At 36.3% G+C, this 26219-nt stretch overlaps 1 protein-coding gene across 1 annotated transcript in view; it reads right to left on the bottom strand.

Moving 5' to 3' along the window:
* Positions 1-26219, bottom strand: part of LOC145693712 (putative multidrug resistance-associated protein lethal(2)03659) — a 217401-nt gene that overhangs the window by 101534 nt on the left and 89648 nt on the right. The window contains exons 7-8 of the mRNA XM_081769997.1: positions 18673-18829; positions 14552-14690 (exon numbers count right to left, since the gene is read on the bottom strand). Of these exons, the coding sequence (XP_081626123.1) occupies positions 14552-14690; positions 18673-18829 (296 nt within the window). The remainder of the gene's footprint in view (positions 1-14551; positions 14691-18672; positions 18830-26219) is intronic.

Genomic DNA, 26219 nt, shown 5'->3' with positions numbered 1-26219 from the left:
TTTTCCCCAAGTTAGATTTACTTACTTGAGTTAAGCTGACGCATTTATGACCCACATTACTTTAAGACTAATGCTATGACGAGACTAAAGTAGAAATATTCATTTTCAATATAGGACCATTTAAAAATAAGAACAATTCTTCAAAATTAGTTTGTTCTAAAGCAGTGCTATTCAACCTTTTTTTCCCTCGAGTACCCCTAGACAGAGTTCCCCATCCAATTTTGTACCCTTGAAGCGGTTTAGAAGAAATTAAATAGAAATGAATTTAGTTAATACACATGCTCTGTTGATTAAAAACGGGGGCAAATAGAAACCCAATAAAAGGACAATCAGTGTGCCAATCAAAAGACTATTTACAGAGGGATAAACTGCACATTAGAAAAGATAAACATGGGAAATTTCAAAATTTTCTTCAACTATGATCATTCAATAAATATTGGAAATATGTTTATTTTAGGATTATGTATCCTAGAAACATCTTCGCGTACCCCCGGTTGAATAGCACTGCTCTAAAGTACACAAAAATACTTCAGAAAAAATCGGATAATGTAGAGTAAGATGGTTTCTTTTCTTTTCTTTTCTTTTTTTCTTGTAAATCGCTTCGGGTTAAAAGGATTGTAGCTCTTAAAAGTTTCTTTCCTAAGGTTCCACCCAGTTTTGTAAACCGTTTCGGGTTATATAAAATGGTTGCAGCTTTTAAAAAGATTTGCATCTTAAGGGTTAAACTTTGCACGCCAGTTTTATAAATCGCTTTTCGTTAAAAGGGTTACAGCTCTTAAAGGACTTACATTTTAAGGGTTAAACCTAGTATGATAGTTGTCTAAATCGCTTCACGTTAAGGCTGGTGTAAAGGGACAAGTTTTGCCGATAGATGTCACTGCGGTCTTCGTATCTCTCTCATGTATTTTTTACCTTTCACGAAAATTCACGATTTCTCTTACAAATTTCAACCTAGTATTACGGTTCTGGGTTCGAGCGGCATAGTGCTGCGCGGTGCACACCATCCTCAACCGGCCTCCGCAGAGAACTCTCACTACTCTTCGCCATCAAATAATATAGTTTTGCACTATTTTATTTGAGGGTTCAGAAACTTCGTCCCCACGACTATCGTTTAAGGAAGGCGCGACACACCTCACCGTTACGGTCCAGATCCGGACGGAACCACCTGGGCGAAGATCTAAGGCGGGTTATGAAAAATAGATGATAACATCACCTACTCTCATAGATTACTTACAAGCGACACAATGACCATAGTCTTACTTCGTCATGCGATCTAGAAAAAGAGAAAACGAACAAATCTAAACATTACAGTGCCATTTATTCAATAGATAAACATACCTGTGATACACTGATTATTTTGGATATATAGCCCCGCTTACGTAGTAAATTCGTAAAAACGCGTTAAAATCGTCCACAATGACAGTTTGGTCCGTCGTGGCGCCAGTTACTTTAGTTACATTTGTTGTTAACTCACCGAATCTGAAGTAATCTTCACATAGAAATTGTCCTTTCTTCAAATTTCAAGTGTTTATGTAACAGTCGTTCCCGGCCGACTTAACAACAGCATTATGTAGCAGCTACCGTTGGATGAAACAAGTTATTCAGACATTTTTGGTTTAGTCTGTAATTATATGTCCATCACCTCCAAGAGCAACCTACAAAGTCCTTTTTCTTCACTCGTAATCTCGGTCATGCCCCCTTATTACTTGGGGCTGATTTACTTTAATAACGACTTACGTAAAAAACACCAGAATATTTAGATTAGCAGTATTATTTTTACTGAGCATTTACGCATATTCGAAGGTAACGATGGATTTTCCAAATCACATGACAACTTCTACTTTTAAATAACGTCTGGTTACAAGATCATGACATGATCAGCAAAAAATAGCTGAGTCATTAACGTCAACACACACCAACACTTACAACGAAAAACTAACTATTACCTCTCTCTTCTTTCCTTTTCTTCTTCTTCTATCCTGTCTTTTAGCACCACTAGGCGGCAGCACGATCAGTGAGAAACATTTACCACACAAAGTGTACGAATCCAGATGAACGTCACATAATGCACCAACGCAGAATTTGCGTTTATACGAAAAATATTTTAAGTAAAATTTTGGTACAGTTACATTGGCGGTCGAAAGGAAGGTACGTGCACCATTGAATAATGGTAAACGTTCAAGAACAATGACTGTAGTTTCACTTCAATAATTACCACTGTTCGAAAGTGAAGATGAACACTAGTTCACAAAGAAGTTTATAAGAACTTTCGCCGAGTTATGCTTCATCATATGAAAAAGTTTCATTTAACGTAGTAAAACGACATACGCGTGGGGCATTTCTACGCTTATATAAAAGTTTCATGGGGCTTTTATATGTAAAGTCTTTAGTGTTCTTTCTTTTTTTTCTTTTTTCTTTTTTTTTTACATTCGGCACTATCACTAAATTAAACATTTATAAGTGCATGACTCACAATTAATATACAAATAATTCTCATGATATAGTTTTGATATTTGTATTACAATATTGCTATATGCGCTCTTATTATTAAAAATAACACAAACATTATATGAAATCATGGCATTATTTAGACGTAAAATATTCACATTACTTACTTTACGATATTATATGAAAACTATAGAACATGAACAAATCATTATCATGAATAACTCAACTTTTCAACAAATAGATAAAACAAACCTTATTTGAATGATATATTTCAATATTCCACAAAAGGAAATGAACAAACTTATTCTACACACATTATACTTAAACTGCATAAATGACAAAATATACTCGCACTTCTCACTCTATTCTGACAAAGAAGTTACGAAAACAAAATTGTTATTCACAAATACAAAGATTACACATCACTTAAACATAATAATTACATGAAATAAATTTATTACCACTCTTTTGTACTGTTACAATAAGAGTGAGGCCGAATAGAAGTAAGTCTGCCACACTTTTACGTTAATAAGCGCCTATCCACTTAAACTTTTAAGTCTTCCTTCCCCATTTTACATTTATATTATCATCCCACCCCTTTGGAATGGCAACAAGACCTTCTAGTGAGGTAGGAATATAAAACAACATAGAAAAATGAACCAAACGGTTAAAAATAAATGAGGGGGGGAGTTGCCATTCATAATTCAATACTCGTGTCACAGTGTTCCACTGACACATAAAAACTTACTCTCACTCTGACAAAATCAGAGCTTATCATCATTTACATTTGTAATAATACATGAACGCTAAACAATTCACCTCATACAATTGGTGGTTTAAGATCTTTCAGTTAGTCTTGATAACTTATCGCAAAGCATCAACAAGACAATACAATAATTTATGTAAACGAGAGCTTGTAACTCATGTTTCCTTTACATATGAATACTAATAAACAACATTCTCATACATATTAGCATTTAAGAAATAATCATATCCGTGACTTTTTTTTTTTTTTTACATGTCACGTCTGTTTAGCTTAGGATTCAGCAAATGATTTAAAGCTAACATAAGAGTACGATACCGACAATCTAGCTTATCGTTTAAATATTGCAAATATGTATCACATTTCAATAGCTCTTTCAACAACAACTGAACATTGAACTTATTACTTTCGCTCTGGTTGAATACAGACAAACTAACTTTTGTTATATTCAAACAATTAACATTTACTAAAGTTTCCGGTTCACAAGAATCAGTTTTTTCACTATTTTCTTTTACAGAATCAAATTCTCTTTCATGTATATGTTTCTTAGCTAATTCTAACCAGATGTTCCTAGTTTTCTGAGTGGGTCTCCACACTCTCATACGATCGATAGAATGTATTTTACAAGATTCTCCAGTTAAAGGATCTACAAGTTCAAAGACTTTGTCTGAAATTTTATTTTTACAAAATAGTGGACCTTTGTAAAGCATGAAAAATTTGCGAATCTTTTTGTCTACTGCTGAACTCAAATGAGATTGCAACAAAAACACCAAATCATTTTCTTTTATTTTATATTTTCTTTCTTGGGATGCATTATATTTCTCGTTTCTTTTTCTAACCTTTTCACTTCTGCGGTAGTCAGCCATTATGAGTTTATTTTCCCAATTTACAGGTTCACTTTCATCATAGCTTTCGTTTGTTACAATGCCAAAATGCTTCAACACAGAATAATTTGCTTTCACATTTAAATGAAGACTAGCAGGGCTGACACCTAAACTACTACACACAGAATAATTTAACAAAATGACAATTTGAGATATGTATCTCTCCCAGGAAGTATGTTCTTCGTTACACAACAATTTAAACAACCTATTCGTCTCCCTATGGATTCGTTCTACAATTGAACTCTTTGGGTGGTAGGGAGTTACATAATGAATATTAATGCCATACTCTTCCATTTTAGATTTAAATTTTGCCGATACAAAACATCCACCATTGTCCACCAATATGGATTTTGGAATTCCCATGGTTACAAAATAGTAATATTCTAAACATCTTAAAACACATTTGGTCGTTGCATTTCTGATTGGGAACATTGTGTAATATCTGCTAAATACATCTAAAATTGACAATGCAAATTTATTTCTATTATGAGAAGGTGGATAAGGTCCTAACAAATCGATCGAGACCATGTCTCTTACATTCTTTACAGCCACAGTTTGTAAAGGTCTAGCTGGTGGCGAAGTTTCAACTTTCGTACGTTTACAGACAACACAGTCACGCAAATAATTGCTGATATCTCTACGCATGGACTTCCAATAACAACAATCACTTACAAAGCCTAAAACCTTTTCAAAACCAAAATGACCTTGTTCATGATAATTTTGAATTACATCTTTCACAAGTGAAGGAGGAATACAAATTTTCCATTGATTAGGAAAATGGTAACTACGATTCAACAAAATTCCATTTTCGATTTTGTAAAATTCACCAATATTTCGATTCTTAACCTTAACATAAGGATCATTGGGATTCTCTAAGTACTTCATGATATTTTCATACTCTGGGTGTTCTCTTTGTTTACTGACCAAATCTTGTACAGACAAATGTTTAAAACAAGATGGCAACACTTCGTACTTATTAACTTCATGCTTTTCAACCTCAGGAAACAGAATGATACGTGACAATGCATCGCTAGCTTGATTATCTTGACCTTTAATATATACAATTTGTACATCAAATCCCTGAATTTGTAAACTCCAACGTGCAAGTCTAGAATTCCACTGTCTCATTTTGTGCAAATATACCAATGAATTATGATCCGTGTAAATTTTTACATGTCTTCCATACAACAATTGAGACCAACGCTTGAGCGCGACTACAATTGAAAGACACTCACGTTCAGTCACAGTGTAATTCTTCTCAGCAGGTTTTAACGTTCTACTATAAAACCCTAAAATATGTTTCTTACCGTCTACTTCTTGAAAAATAATGTTTCCCAAAGCAACTGAACTACAGTCTGTAATTAAACAAAAATCATGATCTAACAAAGGATGTGCAAGCATTACCTCTTGAACTAAATCACTTTTCAATTGATTGAAACTATCTTCACAAGATTGATCCCAGATCCATTTTTTATTTTTCTTTAACAAACCAAATAAAGGTTCAGATTTTTGAGCGAAATTTTCAACAAATTTGGCACACCACTGGAATAAACCTAAAACTCTTTGTAATTCTTTCAAATTTCTAGGTCTTGGTAGGTCTTTGATACATTGTACATAAGAAGGATTTTTTGTTATGCCTTGCGGACTGATGTCAAACCCTAAAAAACTAAATTTCGTGTTACAAAAAGTACACTTTTGTAGATTTTAAGTCATGCCAGCCTCGTAAACTTTCTGAAATATTTGATCCAAAAATTGTAACTGTTCTTCAAAAGTCATAGAAATTACAGAGACGTCATCAATATATGAGACTACCTTTTCATACAAACCTGCCCCAAGGACAGTTTGCAAACACAACATAAAAGCAGCTCCTCCATTTATGTAACCAAACGGAACTCGAGTATACTGACACATTTTACCGTTCCAACAGAATGCTGTGTATTGTTTACTTTCTTCACTTAAACATACTTGTAAATAACTTCCAACAAAATCTAAGCAAGAAACGAATTGAATTCCTTGAAATTTAATGAGAAGATCATCGATCTTATTGACTTTTAACTGCTTTAATTTCACAAATTTATTCAATTGAGTTAAATCTACAACAGTACGAAGTTTACTAGTATTTTTCTTAGCTACGCACAACAAAGGATGACAATGCACAGAAATACATTCTTCCACTACGCCACATTCTAGCCATTCAGCTAATTGCTGTTCAATATTTTCTTTGTACTTAAAGGGTAATGGGTACTGACGTTTTACAATCGGTTGGTCTGTTTCAACTTCGATGGTGTATTCAAATTTATTACATTTACCTGGCAAGTCGCTAAAAAACAATCTATGTTTCAACAATAAATCATATAGTTGCTGTTTTTGAACATTAGATAAATTTTCAATTTCAAAGACTTTTGTTCTAATTTCAGTAACAGAAGGAAAGTGACTTTGGGTATTACGAGTAATTTTACTTGTATTACAAACATCCTGATTTATTTTTACATTATTATGAGACTCTTGAATTTCCTCATCCAATTTATGAATTTGTTCCCCATAAAAATGATACAAAAAATTTACTTCAGCAGCTTCGTTCAAACGTGCTTGTTTTATTTGCTCTATGTTTAAATCATTATTGATATTACACCTTTCTACATGTTCAAATGCTTTACTGTTTTCTAACAAACTATCCATCCATTCCTGCGTCAGCTGTTTCTTATGAATTTCTAAATTCTGAATTATCGGACACTCTAGCACAGGTTCGACTACATCTTCGTTTTCGCTTTCAATACAGAATTAGTGTCAACACAATTCGCATTATTTAAATGAAAACCAACCTTATTAACACTCTCTCTAGTAAGTATTTTTACTTTACCTTTACTTTCATTACTCAGAAGGGGGTCACTACCAAATCCGTGCTCATACTCTTTCATTGGTACCTTACAAGTGTTAGGGTCGTAACCTACAGTAACGGATTTCTCGCCAAAGTCTAATTTCGCATTAGCTAGCGATAAGAAATCTCTGCCTAGCAGACAATTACAATTAAGGTCACTAACAACAATAAATCTAACATCACAAGTTACAGGTCCAATTTCTACACAGAGGGTAACCTCGCCCTTAACAGATTTTGTTCTTTTTCCACTATAATCTACTAGAACAATTTGAGGAGCGGGTTGTAATACAGCGTTTGACACAATGTTAGATATTTTCTTCCACGCATTGTAGCTTAACAAACAAGCCGAAGCACCTGAATCGCACAGAGCATACAGATTTTCGTTCATGATTTTGACAAGAATTTCAGCAGTGGCACATGAATTTACATTAGTTTTACAAAAATCTTTACTTTCCTCTTCGTCAGATGAGAAAACATCATCCCACTGTACTAAGTTTATTAGATTTTTATCAAGCTTTACAAAAACAGTCTGACCATTTGGAAGGAGTGCATTATTTAACTCATTACTACACGTTTGAATTAATTCCCTGCTATGAGCACTCTTCAGGCAGGGTGCTTCTAGTTTGGGGGAGGAAATCTATTTTGAAACCCAAAATTACCTGCAGTGACATTCGTGAAATTCGGTCTCGGTGGCCTAAACCCAGTAGGATTACCAAAATTCGAGGGATTTACAAAATTTCCATTACTGAACCAGTCTGAGGTGAATTTCTTGTTTGGGAATTACCATTCACTGACCTATTGGTCACATCACTAGTGGCTTCATTTTGATTTACATTAGCATTGCTATTACTTACATTTGAACCATGATTGCAAAAACACACACTTTCTTCATGCCTATCAGAACTACTATTATTATTCAATTTTTTCTTTTTGTTTCTACGAAAGGAGTTTTTTCTTTTCCGATTACCTCTGTTACTTAAATTTTCGTTCGAATGTACCTGATCTGATTCATCACAATCATTAACGTTATTCTGATTACTTTCACGCTTACCGTTCTTATTAACAAACACCTGGTTGACTTTCAGAAATCTATGATTGTTGCTGTTGTTACGATTATCAGACCTGGGAATTGCTTCTAATCTTTGTATAACGGACAATACAGAAGACAAATTCATAGTAGACAAAGTTGTTAACTGACGCCGGTAGTAAGGTGGAATCAAATTGAGAATCATACTGATAGCTAACGATTCTTTTGTATCGGGATTAATTTCTTGAATCTTATTACATCTATATGACACAAAATTGTAGACACTTCCGTCGACTTTTGCATCATATGGCTTGTATTGCAATACCATTAACTTGTTAGCACGAACCTGTTCATTCTCAAACTCTAATTTGAACAATTCGGCAAAACGATCGTAAGAAGTGAAAAAAACACAATTGTTAATGTACCAATTTTGCGCAGAACCAGTCAACAAAAATTTGATAATATCTAAATATTGACTACGAGAAATTGACATAAGCGAAGTTTGATCTTCAAACTTACGTAAGAATGCAGTAGCAGTCAATTCATTTTCGTGACCAGAGAATTTCTCGAAAGATTCTAAATCTCGTAACTTTAAAGCTACCTTTCTTTCTCGCTTTTTCCTCCGTTTGATTGTTTTTACCCCAACAAAGCTATTATCACTATGAGAATCCGAAGAATCATTTTCACTCAACACCGGACTGACGTCATAATCAAGAAAAGGATTGGTGTTTTTACGTACACTGGTGTCAACTTTTTCTTCTTTAATTTCCACCTCAGGTTTTACATTTCCCACAAACGTTGATGACCTAATTGGGCTTTCAATCATACTTACGCGTAAGTTTCTGACCTCTTGATTCACTTTCTCGAACTTACTTTCTACTTCACCCTTTACATCATCTATCATTGTTTGGGTATGATGAGCTATTTCACGGGTTGCTATACTTACATCATAAATCTCACGAACATTTTGGTCTAACTTCATGATTCTACTTTCGTGTTCACCCACTTTTTCCTGCGCTCGCTCAGCTTTATCATTTACTAAATCGACATCGGAACTTAAATCCTTAACTTTATTTCCAATCGTTATAATACGTTCCTCAGTGTCCCTAACTTGATCTCCTAACTGATTAGCTTTAGCATTTACAAAACGTATTTTGTCTTCGTTATTTTTCACGGCAAGCTTAACTTCATCAACCTTTGTTTCTTGCACATTTAATTTCTCCTGAAACCGTGCTGACAGTTTTTCAAAGTTATCCGCACAAGTACGACTAACCCTGTCTATTTCACTTCTCATTTGTACTAACTCAGTCGACAGTATCTGAATTTGCCCATCCATCCTATGTTCTAACATTTCTAATTTACCTGTAAGGTCGTTAGAGAACTTTTCTATCTGAGCTTGGGTTTCAGTTTTCGACTCGGTAATGACATCATTGAGTTGTCGCTTAGTGTCATTTACACTACCATTAAGTGATTGCATTTGTTCTTTAGTATCGTTCACACTACCATTAAGTGATTGTATTTGTTCTTTAGTATCGTTCACACTACCATTAAGTGATTGCATTTGTTCTTTAGTTTCGTTAACAGCAGCGTTAATTTTATTAATAGCTTCAAGCAAAGTTTGCAAACTCAAATTTTCACTTTCTGCCATGATTACCAGTTACAAATATACAAACACAACAAACACCAATAATATCTTCAAGTTAGCGCATATAGCATATCATGAGAAATGAAACCTGTCGAATATTACACCTAGATCTTCTCCCAGATGCTACATCCGTTACGAATCAATTAATAAAAACGTGAATTAATATTAATTGATCCGTCCCTGGAGGGAAACGCCATTCTATTACGGTTCTGGGTTCGAGCGGCATAGTGCTGCGCGGTGCACACCATCCTCAACCGGCCTCCGCAGAGAACTCTCACTACTCTTCGCCCTCAAATAATATAGTTTTGCACTATTTTATTTGAGGGATCAGAAACTTCGTCCCCACGACTATCGTTTAAGGAAGGCGCGACACACCTCACCGTTACGGTCCAGATCCGGACGGAACCACCTGGGCGAAGATCTAAGGCGGGTTATGAAAAATAGATGATAACATCACCTACTCTCATAGATTAAGGTAAAGCGAGGCATTAAGGACCACGGGGCATTAGGGACCGCGTGATAAATTGTTGTAAAATCCGGCACGAAATGCGAAGCGGAAAGCGCACTAAGCTTATGGACGGTCGGTGATGCTCTTTTGTTTTTGTAAGTCCTATTTGACACACAGATGTCATACAAACTTCCGAGATAAGACCGGGAAACGGATTCAGTCAAAACGCGGACGCGCGGAAACGCCATAAAAAGTTCCTACGGTGTTGTACGAAGCTACAGAAAAACTTGCTGAAGTTTTGATTTGAAGCAGAAAGTGGAAAGAAGGTAAGTAACCATGAAAACAATCACTGGTAAAATAGTTTGACTAACTATAGTATTAAACAAGTGTGTCTTTATGGAAATCAGTAACTTTGATGAACTTTGGTAGCAATATTTGAGGGGTTTGTGAGGGGCATGAGAATTTCTTTAGAAATATCATATTGCTTGTATGCAAAAAGTAAAAATATTTCCGAGAATGTGAAAACTGTTTCTGTAGAATACGTAGGTGTATGCATTTAGGTAAAACTAAATAAGTTATTAGTAGCATGAGAAATAAATAGGTATGGTCCCTAATACCCCAAATAGTGGTCCTTAAAACCCCAAAGGACAGAAAGGAGCAGTTCTATATTGCAATAGTCGTAATATGAAATGACGTATGTGTCCCTAAAAGTTAATGGACAGATGTTAAAAATACATGAGTACAAAATATGACAGAAATAGGTTTTTATTTTCATATGTTCTGCACTGCTTTTGCAACTATGCTATGTGGTCCTAATTACCCCCTTTTTCTCTTTCTCGTAGGAAATGGTGCGTCATTACAAAAAAAAAGGGACCCAGGGAGAAGAAATTACGCCACCCAAGATGCTGCTGCCATGGAATAAGTATTTGATGCTGTAACAAGTGGCAGATTGGGTATCCGAGCAGCAGCACGGACCTACAAGGTGAGTAAAACGTCACTACTACGGAGATTACACACTACGTGTTCACTACGAGCGCGTCCTGGAACGGCTACTGCATTAACATCTGAGGAAGAATCACAATTAGAGAAGTGCTTGATTCTATTTGTTGATTGGGGTTTTGGAATGAACAAACAAGAATTGTGTGACGTAGTTCAAGAATATTGTGTGTCGCAATAAAAAGATGTACCCTTCAAAAACGGAAGACCAGGTCCTGATTGGGTGAATGGGTTTCTTCGCCGTCATCCGAAACTTTCAGTGAGAAAGACTGAACAGTGTGGAAGGAATAGACTGCAAGCAACAAACGAAGACGTCATAAAACATTGGTTCGACTTGCTAGAGAGTACTCTGGATAAATATGGTATTAAGGTTGCCCAGAGTACATTTTCAACTCTGATGAAAGTGGTTTCGTGACTGATCCAAAGAGTAGCCTGATAATTGCCAGAAAAGGGATGAAACAGGTGAATCAAGTTATTGGGGGGAGTGGTAGTGAGCAAATAACTGTCAATGTTTGTGCATCAGCTAGCGGTACTATTCTTCCTCCATATATAATATACAAAAGCAAGCACTTGTATGATAAATGGACATTGCGAGGGCCTCCTGCAGCGCGATACACAACAAGCCCTAATGGTGGGATGGGGAAGGAGCAATTTATGGATTGGTTTGAGAAATTGTTTTTGCCGTCTACGAGGGATTTATCTCAGAAAACACGAATACTTATTTTTGATGGACACTTGTCACACCTTAGCTATGAACTATCTGTCCTTGCAGTTGAACACAATATCAAATTACTGCGTCTACTTTCTCATTTGTCTCATTTATTACAGCCTTTGGACAAAAGTGTGTTTCGTGGTCTGAAGGCGCAATGGCAAAAGAAGTTACGTCTTCACGCTAGAGTCAGCTCCGGATAGGTAAAGAAAATTATGTTTCCCAAGCTCTTAGCAGATGTACTGGAAACAGTTTCACCGCAGAACGTTCGAAGTGGGTTCGCTGCATGTGGGATATATCCATTCAACTCATCAGTGATAACGGAAGTGGAGTACTCCTCTGCTGAACCATATGCTGGGCAAACACCAACCAATAATCCGTCCTCTGTGTTTCCTGTTATGTCGTCTGTTGGAACAAACAATAGTTTGTCTTCAGCCTCACCAGCTTCTGGTCGCTCTTCTCCAAGTGTCAGTGATACATCACAACTCTCCGGCTCCCATAAGTTGAAACACTTTTTCTTGTCTGCAATACAGCAATCTTCAACATCCTTCTCGCCGCCACCAGAAAGATCGCAACGAGTGCGTCGTTTTCGGTATGGTGAAAGTCTGACATCGAAGGAGGCACTGCAACGATTACAGGAAGATTCTGCAAAGTGTGGTAAACGTCCCGCCAAACGTGCAAAGGCAAATGTGCATACACCGATGCAAGCAACAACATCTCAGGCATCTCAACAGTAGTATTCAGCAACATCTGAATCATCTCAGCACCGTGAGGATTCCACTCTTGACGTCTGTGGTTTGTGCCATATGCCCAAGGGATCAGACGAGAAATGGGTACAGTGTAACTCCTGTGATACATGGTATCACCTTGAATGTACTGCCTTGACAGGACAGGAGAACCTTGACACTCTAATCTACATATGCGAAGGGTGCCAGTAAGGTGCAGAGTAGCATTATTGCCCTTCGTTTCGTGATGGTCCTTATTACCCTTACTGGTCCTTGATACCCCATTCGCTGGTCCTTATTACCCCGAGCGTGGGGCTTTTGGGACCTAGTATTATACCTTACAATAATGTTTATTTTTTACTTTGCATTATATTCCTTCTACTCTGGGTTGTCTAAAATGTAAACTAGAAAATATATGTTCTAAAATGCACAATGGCTCTGTTTTTTCAACAGCTCCTGATACTTTTTTCTTCGAAAATATAGATATGGTGGTCCTTATTACCCCGGTTTACCTTACTTACAAGCGACACAATGACCATAGTCTTACTTCGTCATGCGATCTAGAAAAAGAGAAAACGAACAAATCTAAACATTACAGTGCCATTTATTCAATAGATAAACATACCTGTGATAAACTGATGATTTTGGATATATAGCCCCGCTTACGTAGTAAATTTGTAAAAACGCGTTAAAATCGTCCACAACGACAGTTTGGTCCGTCGTGGCGCCAGTTACTTTAGTCACATTTGTTGTTAACTCACCGAATCTGAAGTAATCTTCACATAGAAATTGTCCTTTCTTCAAATTTCAAGTGTTTATGTAACAGTCGTTCCCGGCCGACTTAACAACAGCATTATGTAGCAGCTACCGTTGGATGAAACAAGTTATTCAGACATTTTTGGTTTAGTCTGTAATTATATGTCCATCACCTCCAAGAGCAACCTACAAAGTCCTTTTTCTTCACTCGTAATCTCGGTCATGCCCCCTTATTACTTGGGGCTGATTTACTTTAATAACGACTTACGTAAAAAACACCAGAATATTTAGATTAGCAGTATTATTTTTACTGAGCATTTACGCATATTCGAAGGTAACGATGGATTTTCCAAATCACATGACAACTTCTACTTTTAAATAACGTCTGGTTACAAGATCATGACATGATCAGCAAAAAATAGCTGAGTCATTAACGTCAACACACACCAACACTTACAACGAAAAACTAACTATTACCTCTCTCTTCTTTCCTTTTCTTCTTCTTCTATCCTGTCTTTTAGCACCACTAGGCGGCAGCACGATCAGTGAGAAACATTTACCACACAAAGTGTACGAATCCAGATGAACGTCACATAATGCACCAACGCAGAATTTGCGTTTATACGAAAAATATTTTAAGTAAAATTTTGGTACAGTTACACTAGAAACTTCAAATTTTTAGATAAAGAACTTCATAACCTATTGAAGGCAACAATCCGTGCCGATTTTTCATTTAGAATTTTCTTCATTGTTAAAACAGTTCTATTGTTAAAGATTTGTATATCCATCTCAACAATGAAGACATTTCAACAATGAAGAAAATTCTAAATGAAAAATCGGCACGGATTGTTGCCTTCAATAGGTCATGAAGTTCCTATTCTAAAAATTTGAAGTTTCTAGGTTGAAATTTGTAAAAGAAATCGTGAATTTTCGTGAAAGGTAAAAAATACATGAGATACGAAGACTAATGACATCTATCAGTAAAACTTGTCCCTTTAAACCAACCTTAAAAGGGTGTCAGATCTTAAAGGATCCCTTTTTTCTTCTTCTTAAGTGTTAAGCCTTGTACACCTGACCACCGCTCACTTTGTAGTCTCTCATTTCGGTCCTGGGTAGAAATCTCCTATCATGTAACTCGTATTTAGCGACCACGAAATGTAAATTGTAAAGACCCTGAAATCATGTACCTGGTTGAAACATTGGTCTACTGACTTTGAAAGTACGTCACAAAAGTGACAACGAGGTAGTAAGTTAATCTTTAAAATTACTTACCGTTTCTGCTGTGATTTGTCCTCCAGTAAGAATGAAAGTAATAACATTGAGGCATATAGCTAGTCGGGAGGTGAACATATTGAAAGACAAATAAATGCTTCGGATGATGGATGTTCTTTTGATGAAGCTTATTTCCAACCTGGAGAAGAAATAATATCTAATTATAAAACTATATTATACTATCTAAACATAAAAATTTAATATCTAAAAATTAAACTAGTTAATTTGTTGTACAGTTCTGTGGTTGAAAGTACGATTGAAAATAAAAAAAATATATAGCTTATATAACAACACTATCCATGGCTTTGGATTGATATTGTAACAAAAGAAAAACTGACCACAGCTTCAACACAGACTGTAGTTTAGTGTGGAGATAAAGAGAAAGGTATAAGCTTGGACAAACTTTTTAGACGTGATCATAATAAAACAAGGAGAGGGGCTGGTTATGAAGTGGTACAGTCCGCAAAAAAAAAAAAAAAAAAAACTGCAACATGAGCATGTAAGTTTATTGTGAAACTACGCCTAACAGCGCAAGGAATCAACATAACGTCTAAGTGGCACGAATCATGCCAGGAGAAATCTCGGTGTCCTTAACTGCACACTTATTTTGGAGCAAAAGATTTCGTCGTTGTACAATCAACTAACATGTTCATGTTGCAGGTTTTTGCTGCGGACTGTACCAGAAGGAGTACTCAGCGGGCAGGTTCTGCCACAAAAGCAGCGACGTGGGTAGATTACGAAGAGAAATTTCATAACCAATAGGATAAGAAGAATAGAAATGCTGGAGAACGAAGAGGGAGGAAGAAAGGAGAGCATAGAGAAATTCTACAGACAGTTAGAGAAGAATGGTTACAGCAGGAAGGAGTTAGAGAAGGAAGAAGAACGCAGGAGGAGGAAGAGAGGGAGAAAGAAGAACGAAGAGGATGAGAGTGGAAGATAGCATGGTATAGAAAACATGGGAGAAGAAGCGGAGAAACTGAAGAAGTTATTGAAGAAACGAGTGGTCAGAGATTATAGAAGGAGTGGAGAAAATTTATTGAGATCAGTAAAGAAGAATAGAAAAGGCACCAGAAAGATTAATGAAGAGGAAGAAGGAGTAATCTATAGGGTATGGTGTGGGGATTGCGATATGTTATATGTACGAGAGACGGGAAAGAGAATGAAAGAAAGGATAAAACAACATGAAGATGATGTGAAGAGGAAGAAAGATACCAATGCGATATACAAACATGTTAAGAAGACTAATCGCGAAGTTAACTGAGATAAGACAGAAGTATTGGAGATAGAGAAGAAAATGAGAATAAGGAAGTGGAAAGAACCAGATTGGATAAAAAAAACGTAGGAAGAGATAAGCTGATCAACTGCACAGGAGGCTTACCTATTAATAAATTATGACACAGTATTTTCGATAGTGTAGACAAGATAAAATTGAAAAAGGCCCTTATAAGGATCAAAATGGCGAAAAGTGATTGGTTGGAAGATGGACACGTGGACCTACGGGATTGGCTGAAGGCTTCAGCGAATAGAATTTTAACTTTTTCATAAGAACAACTGTACAGGGTATTTCAAAACAACACCGACAACGTTTGAGAGGTGATTCTAAGATAAGATAAAAAGTATAGACGAACCTAGCTGCACAAATACTTTCTTTCGAAGTTATAGGCTGCCGAAAACATGAAAAAATGAACTTTAAAGGTCCATAGCTCCAATACTATGGAAACTACTGTAGTCGGGTCAAGACTTCACTTAGTAACTGGTATGTACTGTATCTAAATACCCATGTTTCAGAATCCTGCGGCACTTCCGAAACAATTTTTATGGAAGTAGTTCGTGAGTACTTCAAATTGTATGCCCGTAGCCAAATTCCCTCTACAAAAATTTTTGCGTAAGTACCTTAGGATTTTGAAACATGTATTTTTGGATAGTACACATATTAGTTCTCCAGTGAAGTCTTGCCTCGACTACGGTAGGTTCAATAGTATTGGAGCTATGATCCTTAAAGTTGATTTTTTCGTGTTTTCTAAGCAGCCTATAACTTCGAAAGGAAGCATTTGTGCACCCCGGTGGTCTATACTTTTTGTCTTATCTTGGTGTCAGGAATCACCTCCCAATCGTTGTCGGTGTTGTTTTGAAACACCCTGTATATATGTATGTATCTTCGTTTATGTTCAATAGTGTCGGATGAAAGATATGTTATCAATAGATATCCGAAATTGTAGCACATTATAGTTTAAAATACAGGGTGTGTTGAAACTTTGGACAGTGTTTCTTTTGTTACAATAAATATAGCTTCTTAATTTTGATTCACAAATCAATTGCAGAAGTTTATTTCACATAAATTAATTGAGAGTTGCTCATGAATCCTATGTAATCTATTTACATAAAAGCTAATATGAGTTTGTGTCTGATTGCAACACGCAATAACAACTGAACAAACAGAGATGATGGGTGTCATAATTATCAACCTTATGCCATACAAGAATCATATGATATTAAATTGATTAAAATACGTGTTCTAAGGGGGAGCGTTATCATTTTTTATGAAAAAAATTGAGTAGTAACATGTAAAAGTAATAGAAAAATGACAGATGTTAGTGTCCAATCCGTAGTTTTCGGTTTTGCTAAGATGAAAGTGATACTTCTTATGCCGTTTAAGTTCAAATCACCTTCTATCGGCATGGAGGAGAGACTTAGAGATAATCATAATGCTAGGGCAATTAACAACAGAGGCTAACGAGATAATCATAAAGTTTAGGGAAATGAGCAACAGAGAATTACGAAATGATCAGAGTGGGGGAAATCAGCAACAGAGACTTACAAGATAATCATAAAGTTAGGCAAATCAACAGCAGAGACTTATGACATAATCATAAAACTAGGAAATAAAGAACATAGACTTACGAGATAATCATAAAGTTAGGGAAATCAGCAACAGAGACTTACAAGATAATCATAAAGTTAGGCAAATCAACAGCAGAGACTTATGACATAATCATAAAATTAGGGAAATAAAGTACAGAGACTTACGAGATAATCATAAAGTTAGGGAAATCAACAACAGAGACTTACGAGATAATTATAAAGTTAGGGAAATCAGCAACAGAGACAAGATAATCATGAAGTTAGGCAAATCAACATCAGAGACTTAGAAGGTAACCAGAAAGTTAGTAAAATCAGCAACAGAAACTTACGAGATAATCAGAAAGTTAGGGAAATTAGCAACAGAGAATTATGAGATTATCAGAGCTGTTTACTGTAAAAAATACCGTGTCCTGGTCGTGTGTTTGAGTGATAACAATGGACGTGAAGACGTTTCTGATTACCGCAAATGTGAACATTCTTCCACCAGCCGCTCAAATGATAAAGTGTAGCGTATTAGCGATCTGCTACGGTGAGACATCGCATGATCGTCCACTCGATGGAGGATGTACTGCATATCAACCGCGAAACGATTCAGCAGATCCGGAAAGAAGAATCGGGAAAAGGAAAAAAAATGTACAAAGTTTGTGACTCATTCTTTGACTGAACAGCAGTAGGCTCAGAAAGTTTAGTGATATACCGAGTTAGTCTGATCAAGTCTCTGATGTCGGAGTCTTCTTTGCTGGTTCACATTGTGACAGACGACGAAACTGGGTTCTATCAATACAAGAACCCATGACAATAGAGGCCAGGAACCGATGTTTAGACTGATACAATTGATCCCATTAGCAGCTGTTTAAATGTTCTGCAATTAAATAATATAACAGCATTGTTCTCACGCTATAAACATTGTTTTTGTGATAGAATACTGGCATTAGTCATGAAACTTTATTGTGAGACTTCGTAGAACTAAATTAAGTTTGGGGCCACAATGGCTCAGTGGCAGAGAGCTCACTTCTGGTATGTGGAGACCCTAGTTCAATTCCAACCCGCGGTAAGTGAACTTTGTTGTGAACAAACACCATGTTTGTGGATTTCTCTGGATTTCCCGTTTCCTCATACTTTTTTCATTCAATTGTTATCTTCTATCTCATCATAACTGTCTCCTTTAGCGTCAATGTATAATCGTGGGATGTTAAACTCAAAAATAAATAAATTAGTTAAATATTACATGTCTCGCAACAATGCGATTGGTAGCTTACCTTCTAGCGATAGAGACCAATTTACTGAAAGGTTTCTCCCATGTATACATCTTAATAACTTGAATTCCAGAAATGATCTCGTTCATAAGCCTGACTCTTTCATCTGTCTTCAGAGCAGTTTCTAGCCTGAAGTTGGACGTCAATTTTCCTAACCAGCCTGTAAAGAGTCATTAATGCCTATAAATGATAACTTATTTGTTTTGAAACCAAATTTCGAAAATACATAGTAAAAGGTACCCAGTAATTATGGATATGATGTTTCAAAGACTGCGGTAAAGAAACTGGGAAGATAACTTGAACTTAAGGGTCTTCACTACTGCGAAATTAAACTACCACTAATTTTAGAGGTTTTCTGTAATATCCTCAAAACAAATAAAAATATTCGAAAAGCAGAAATGTAGTGAACTAGACAATACGATTTTGCATGTGATATCGTTATCAGAACTCATCTATCTGCTTTCGATTTGCAAATGTAGATGGATTTAACAGGTTTTGCGGGTTCTGTATAGCTGTATACCAAATGCAGATAGGTGAATTGTGATAAAGGTATCACATGCAGAATCGTATTGTTTAGTTCACTACGTTTCCGCTTTTCGAATTTTTTTTTTTTATTTCTGAAGATATTACAGAAATACTCTAAAATTAGTGGTAGTTTAATTTCGCTATAGTGAAGACCCTTAAGCACATTACTGTTGTACCTTTCCATACAAGAATTTTAATTTCTCCATAGCATGGTCCGCCAATATAACATCTAAATCGGTACATGCCTAGAGACGATTACCACAAGCTACTTGACAGCCCCATACTTTTATCCTGTGGAACTCTTCTGTGATAGCTTCCCGTAGTTCCACCAAATTGCATATGTGATGTTGATACACTTTGTCCTTTAAAACACTCCGTAAGAAAAAGTTAGGTGTTGGCAAATCTAGAGACGAAGCTGGCCATTCCACAGACCGACGACGACCGATCTACCGATTCGGGAATGTTCGTTCAGTTACTCTTGCAATGATATGGCGTAGTGTGGCGGTGCTCCATGCAGTGAGCGTTATCCCCAATCTCAGACTACACAGTGTTGCCATATCGAAACTTTTTGTCTTGAGTTACAAATACTACAGTCAGTCAAAATTCATATCCATAATTATGGCACACCCTGTAGATATATTTTTTTAAAGTTCAATATCTTTTAGCCAATTTAGCTTTCCTAATAGCATTGAAATATGACTGCAACAGCAGAGTTTTCATAATGCAGAGCTTACCAGATTTTCCAACAACGGAAATTGTTGTTGTTGAATAAATTCCAGTAAATAGCTTATGAGCGGTTTAAGTACTGTACCCCACAATACAAGAAATTTCTTGTGTCATTTCAAAAATAAGACGCGATATACATTTTGAAGTTCGAGACGAAACAAGGACGCCGATTTCTCTGTAAATTTGGGGAGGCCTATTCAGATGCAGAAGATATATATATATATATATATATATATATATATATATATATATATATATATATATATATATATATAAGGATATTAAGACAAATTGCACTCAAATTATGTCAAATATTGTATATCCATAAATACAATAGGGGGGCCCACATGAGCTTTGGGGGGTCCGGGCCCCCTCAGGATCGGCACCCTTGAGACCAAACAAGAAATATGACAATTGTCGTCTCAATTCTGAGACGAGACAAGAAAATTTAGTTTCGATAATGACACTAGTTCAGCTACGTCATAGATCCCAAAAACTATTTCAGTGTTGCATGGTTCATTGTGTAAAATATATAGATTAATGAAGCGATTGTGAAACATAATGAAGTGCAAATCAGTGGCACATTTAGGGGGGGCTTCCGGGCTTAACCCCCCCCCCCCGAAATCTTACTTACTTTGGTAAAGTATATGAAATATGTTGCAGAATTTTCACATTTTCAGGCAAAGTCACCCCGAAAGTTAGTAAAGCCCTCCCCAGAACAAAATCGTAAGTACGACACTGAGTGCAATTATATATATATATAAAAAAATTAGAAATACGTTAAGTCATTATATAATATACCGCAGTAATAAATATTACTTAAATGTTGTTCTATCACATTCCTCGTGAACTTCTCGTTATGCGGAAGGATTCTAATTACTTTTAAATGAAAATAAGTACTAATCAAGAGTAGTGCTCGAAAGTTCAATAGCCGTTTTTCAATGATGCTGAGTCAGACAACGCTTATTTAAATTTAGAGGAAAAATTTCTAAAAAATTTCCACTCCTTCAAACCTTGAATGTGGAATTTTCGAAAGTGCTCGGACACGTGTCCAGGTATTTTAAATGAGAAGTTTATGTATAGAGAATTCCATCTCCCTAAGAGCTGCTTCGTGGCTAAGCGGTTAGCGTACGCGCCTTTGGCTGAGAGACCCGGGTTCGATTCCCGGTGGGAGATCATGTGATTCAGATTCCACGTTAATGAGTAGGTCCCGTCTCATATACCTTCCCTGCTGAAAAGAACGTTAAAATCAACTCAACTCCATATCCCTAAGTTGAGAAGCTCCTTATATGCTCTGTTTTTTGGCATACACACAGAACTACAAGTGCATCATAGAAAATTTGAAACATTTACGTGCATCAAATGGCGCGTTAATATGTATAAATTTCGTTTTTGTCACTGATGCGCAGCATTTTCAACCCGAGAGAACGATCGAAAATAAAAAAATGGGTCATTTGAGACATATAAATGCATTGTGGTTTGAGATTACTCAATTGATGCAGATTTTTGCATCGGAACTGATGCATTTCTTCTTGATGTGAGCGTCACCTGTCGTGTTTGTTTGAAGCTAGTCTCCAGCACTTACTGCGCATGCTCGACTGGTTTTCGTGTTGTTATGGAGCGAATTCTGACTTGTTATTGTGTGTGTTCGTTTGTCTAGTGCTGGAGAGAACTGCTAAGAAAACGGAGGTAAGTGTATATTAAAATACGATATTATTGTGTTAGGTAGTGGAAGTATGTAGTTTTTAAGAAACAGTACCGTTAGCAAAACAAAAATAGCAACAAGAAAAGGGACAAAGACATAAGGGATTCTCAGAAGGAACTCGTTTCCTGCACAAATCCACAAAGAAGTGAACAAATAGGTTAACTACAGTGCATACTGTATGCTGAAAGGGATCTCACTTGCTTGTGATTCATTTCCAAGGACTCAAAAAAAATCACTTGACAAAAATCATAGTATCAACACACCAGTAATTCGTGACGAGTGCATGCAAGTGACTCATGCTACCAATTTACATATAAGTGCGTATGATTTCGAAAATAATTTCAGCTTTAAAACAAAAATGGTGCTGGCTGCTTGGTTCTCATTAAATATATCCGATACATGCGTGAACTCCGAACCGCTGTTATTATTATTATTATTATTATTATTATTATTATTATTATTATTATTATTATTATTACTATTATTATTAATATTAATATTAATACTTAATATTCTTATTAGGTGAAGGTTGATTATTTAGAAAAACTTCATTTAGCTCGCATAAGTTGTTACTCCTGCACCAAGGGCGCCGATCCTGGGGCTTTAGTGGTCTGGGACCCCCAAAGTTGAAATGGCCCTCTAACGAGAGGGGCCAAATTGCTAAGTTGAAGCAGGTTCTCCTATTTCTACAGTACATGGTCATTCATTTTTCCTTTCTACTAATGCATATCTTTCATAGGGCCCTTCAAAGTTACACAGAAAACGGCGCCCTTGTCCTGCACATACCAATAGTAGAGTATCTACTAAAAGTCACACATGGTCACGTAATTGTGATGTTTTGGTTAGAGTATCGGGCCAAAAGCCCCGATTTCGTGATATTGAAGTAAATATTGACAAAACACGGGTATGCCTACTATTGAGCAGGAAATAAATTGAAGGTTAAAAACAGTAGCACGACATTAACCCCTTATATATATATCGTATATGTTTATACGTTAGGGTTGTATTTTCATTATTCAATTTAAAAAGTACTAATAAAGCTTTTTTTCTAGAGTGGAAGCGTTCTAGAACACGTTACGTATGGTGTTACGCCTTTCTGGGTCGAAACATAGGGTGTGATACGTCATAACTTAAAACTAAAGAATTTTTTGTTAGGCCTATTTTTACTATCTCTGAGGGCCGTATGCATAGTTATTCTGCGGGTTACTTAGGGGCTATGTACGGGACACGTGATAATTTGCGTTGCAGAGTTCTCCCGCAGGGTCAAACAAGCCCGCAACCTTCCCGTAAGTCAAGAGGATGGCTAGGGGTGCTTCAACGCACCCTTTGCTAGCCCGTACCAGTTTCTGTTGTTGTATAAAATGCATATGCTCCGTGCTGACAAAATATTTGAGTATGTTAATGAGTTTACCGAATTCGTTGAGCTGATTAAGCGATAATAAATGACATATTGATGGCATCCAATTTAAAAATATATACCAATTCCTGAAAGAAGATTGCAGGATATTTTGCTTCCGCTCGTGCAAATATTGAATACAAGGTCAAAGAATGGACTAACAACTTATACCTGAAATAAAATAAGCGAGAGATACTTGTTGTTACAGTATTGGAACTGAAGTAGATTTTAGATTAGATTGTAGAATAGCTTCAGAATTGATTCTAGGGGTCCAGTGGTGATTTCAAGGATCGGCCGGAGGGGAGGAATTTCTCCCCGAGAACCATGACGTTCCCTCAGGACCACATAGCCATAGCCTATCGTGCTCAATGTGAATTCTCAGTATTTTCGTTACTAATACATTTCATCCGCAGTATATTGAAATCGAAAAAAAAAACTGGAATCATCACTCATGGGAAAAATTGACTCAATAGTTACACATATTTCATCGTGAAAATGTTATTCTAATGTGTTTTACATCCTTCTCCCTGTTTCCTTTTCCTACATTTCTCTGCATAGGTAAAGTTGAGGAGCGCTAACATCCCTTTTTTTTCACTAATGATCTAACGTTTTCTGCATTCTTGGTTTCTTACCTGACCACCAGCTGCGTACACATTTATAATATGCTTGCAAACTTATATATTATAAATAAATAAGTGCGAAAAACCATGCCCAACACAGGATAAGTTTGCATTTATTCCGATTCCAAGCTGGGCACAATTTGAGGGATCATGCATGATTTTGTCCGCGGAAGCAGGCACATTAGCGTTGGTGATATGCGTATAAGGAAAGACAAGTGGACATCATCGAACTCCTGTTTATCGACGCGCTGTAATTGCTCAAAGTATGCATCGGTTCACGTGATTATGGAAACAGTGTTAAGATGTATGGCTCATAATTATGCAATTATAATGGAAAACTAGGTTCTAGTGACCACCTACTATAGATAGATGCATATTTTTTATACTAATTTGATCATTATTCGAGTAAACAGTTCTATCAAATTTTGACACATTTCTTACATTTTCAGGTTAGGTTAGAGCTTTGTATTTCTTTTAGCAAAGTATGTCTATATGAAGAGCTCCATTACTACTTGCAGATTAACTTCAGGAGGGATCAGTATAAATACAGTGTGGGCGTATAACATAAAAACTACAGTACATAAGATACGAATCAATTTGTGCTATGTGACTAAAAGCACGAATGCTACCTAACTGAGTTATGGTAGGAGCGCATCAAGCGGCTCCGAGTGATAGTGAGCAGGTGCGTCCATAGGGAGCAGGCGCGTCAGCGATGGGGTATACGTATATACGAGGATAGTGGAAGAGCACACTTACACATACAATACTTTCATTATCACTTAAATCATTTCAATATGCTGCCATTGATGGTAATTACTTATATTTACTCTTTCATTCCTTCACGAAAAATGTAGGACTTCACATCGTATTTTACCTATAAATTTTCTATTTCGTAAAAGTGTCTGCTCGAGTGAACCCCTAATTCGTTTACACAACATCGCAAACTCGCCCGTTCCCTACGGACGGACCTCGACTGTAGCCCTCCAGCTTCACCTTGGCATTAAACCGTAGTAGATGCAAAAATTACTTGTAATAAGCAGCTTGCAAAGCTTGGTGCGTGGTTTTGAGACGTCTGGCTTTTACTATATGTATGTATGTCTTATACAATTGTACGCAATTAGATGATAACACTCTAGGAATAAATAGATAAGAAGTTTTACGCTATTTGCATGGAATATCCTCCCAAAAATACTGTATTTATAGACGTAACTTTTATGCCCTCCTAAGGTTAACTTTTACTGGCAAATTGTTTAGAAAATACATTCACAAAAATACTATGGGCTGATTTTGTCAAAAAAAAATTACAGAGTATATGTAATTTATTTCTAGTGGGATCTCTATTGTAAAGCTACAGCCTCACACGTTTTCTAGCTACATATCCATATTTCTTTTTGCGAGCTAACAGACTTTACCTGAAAATGAAAAAAGAAATGTATTGCTAATCTACACCGATATTTTTCCGCTTTTCTATATCACTTTATAACTATTTTCAAGTTAACAGACTTTATCTGAAAATTAAAAAAAAAAAAAACTGTATTCCTAATCTACACCATTATTTTTCCGCCTTGGCAAGAACAAAGTTCAGAACATTTATTTCATTTTTTTGATATAGCATACGTTCTATCCACGCAGTTGCTGCTTCGATGTTAATTCTTTATCATAGTGGAATTGAGTTTCGGAGTTCTACCTTCGACTTTTTTTTGACAAAATTTTAGCCTCGCTCGAGGTGTACTAGACCAATCAGCTCTCAGTGTTAACCGTACCTGAGGGATCACTTTGGAAGCTTTATGCATTGCACAGTCAAGGGGAAGGTTGAGGAAGCCCACAGGTACGGTTCGTCTAGGGGACCCCTACGTGGTCGACTATGCATATGGCCCTTGAGTTACTTACTTTTGCACCTATAACAAAAATTCCCTTTTTCTCGATTTTCCCGCTCAGATACTCGACGGAGACATACGAATTGTACCGTTTCAAAGGCTGTTCTATTCTGAAGAGAATGAGGTACGAACCATAATGCTAGTATAAATAAGGATGTCTCAGGAAATTTTTACCTCAGATCTTCTTTTAAACGGGAATTTATGGTACTGTAGGCATATTATTTATTGGCGGGCTTACTTTTGCACCTAGAAGATTGATATTTTGCACATACATTCAGTGTACTCCTTAGTATTCTACAGATATATTTCAGATCTCTGCGGTGCCCCAAGTTGTGTTCAAACGGGTAAAAAGGTTTTAAAAAGGAATATTTAAATAAATCCCTTTATCGAGATTTTCCCGCCTCAGATACATGATGAAGACATGTGATTGGTAACGTTAGAAAGTACTTTCCATTCTGAAGAGAATGAGGTACGAACCATGATCCTAGGGTAAAAAGGGATGTCTTAGAAAATTTCCCGTTTTATGTGGGAATTTGGGGTATTGTGGGGATATTCTTAGCTCATGTGTTAATATATATATATATTTACCTTACTGTTCTAAATAGAAGCTTGAAATTTTGTAGACATATTCACTATGTCCTTAACATTTTTCAGTTGATTTTGAGATCTGTGTGTTAACACAGGGGGGAGGGGACCAGAAA

The sequence above is a fragment of the Thermobia domestica genome, chromosome 8 (assembly GCF_964235325.1).
Source record: "Thermobia domestica chromosome 8, izTheDome1.hap1.1, whole genome shotgun sequence".
In the NCBI taxonomy this organism is placed as follows: Eukaryota; Metazoa; Arthropoda; class Insecta; order Zygentoma; family Lepismatidae; genus Thermobia; species Thermobia domestica.
Note: the sequence above shows the minus strand (reverse complement) of the source record. Positions and strands in the feature narration are given on the sequence as shown.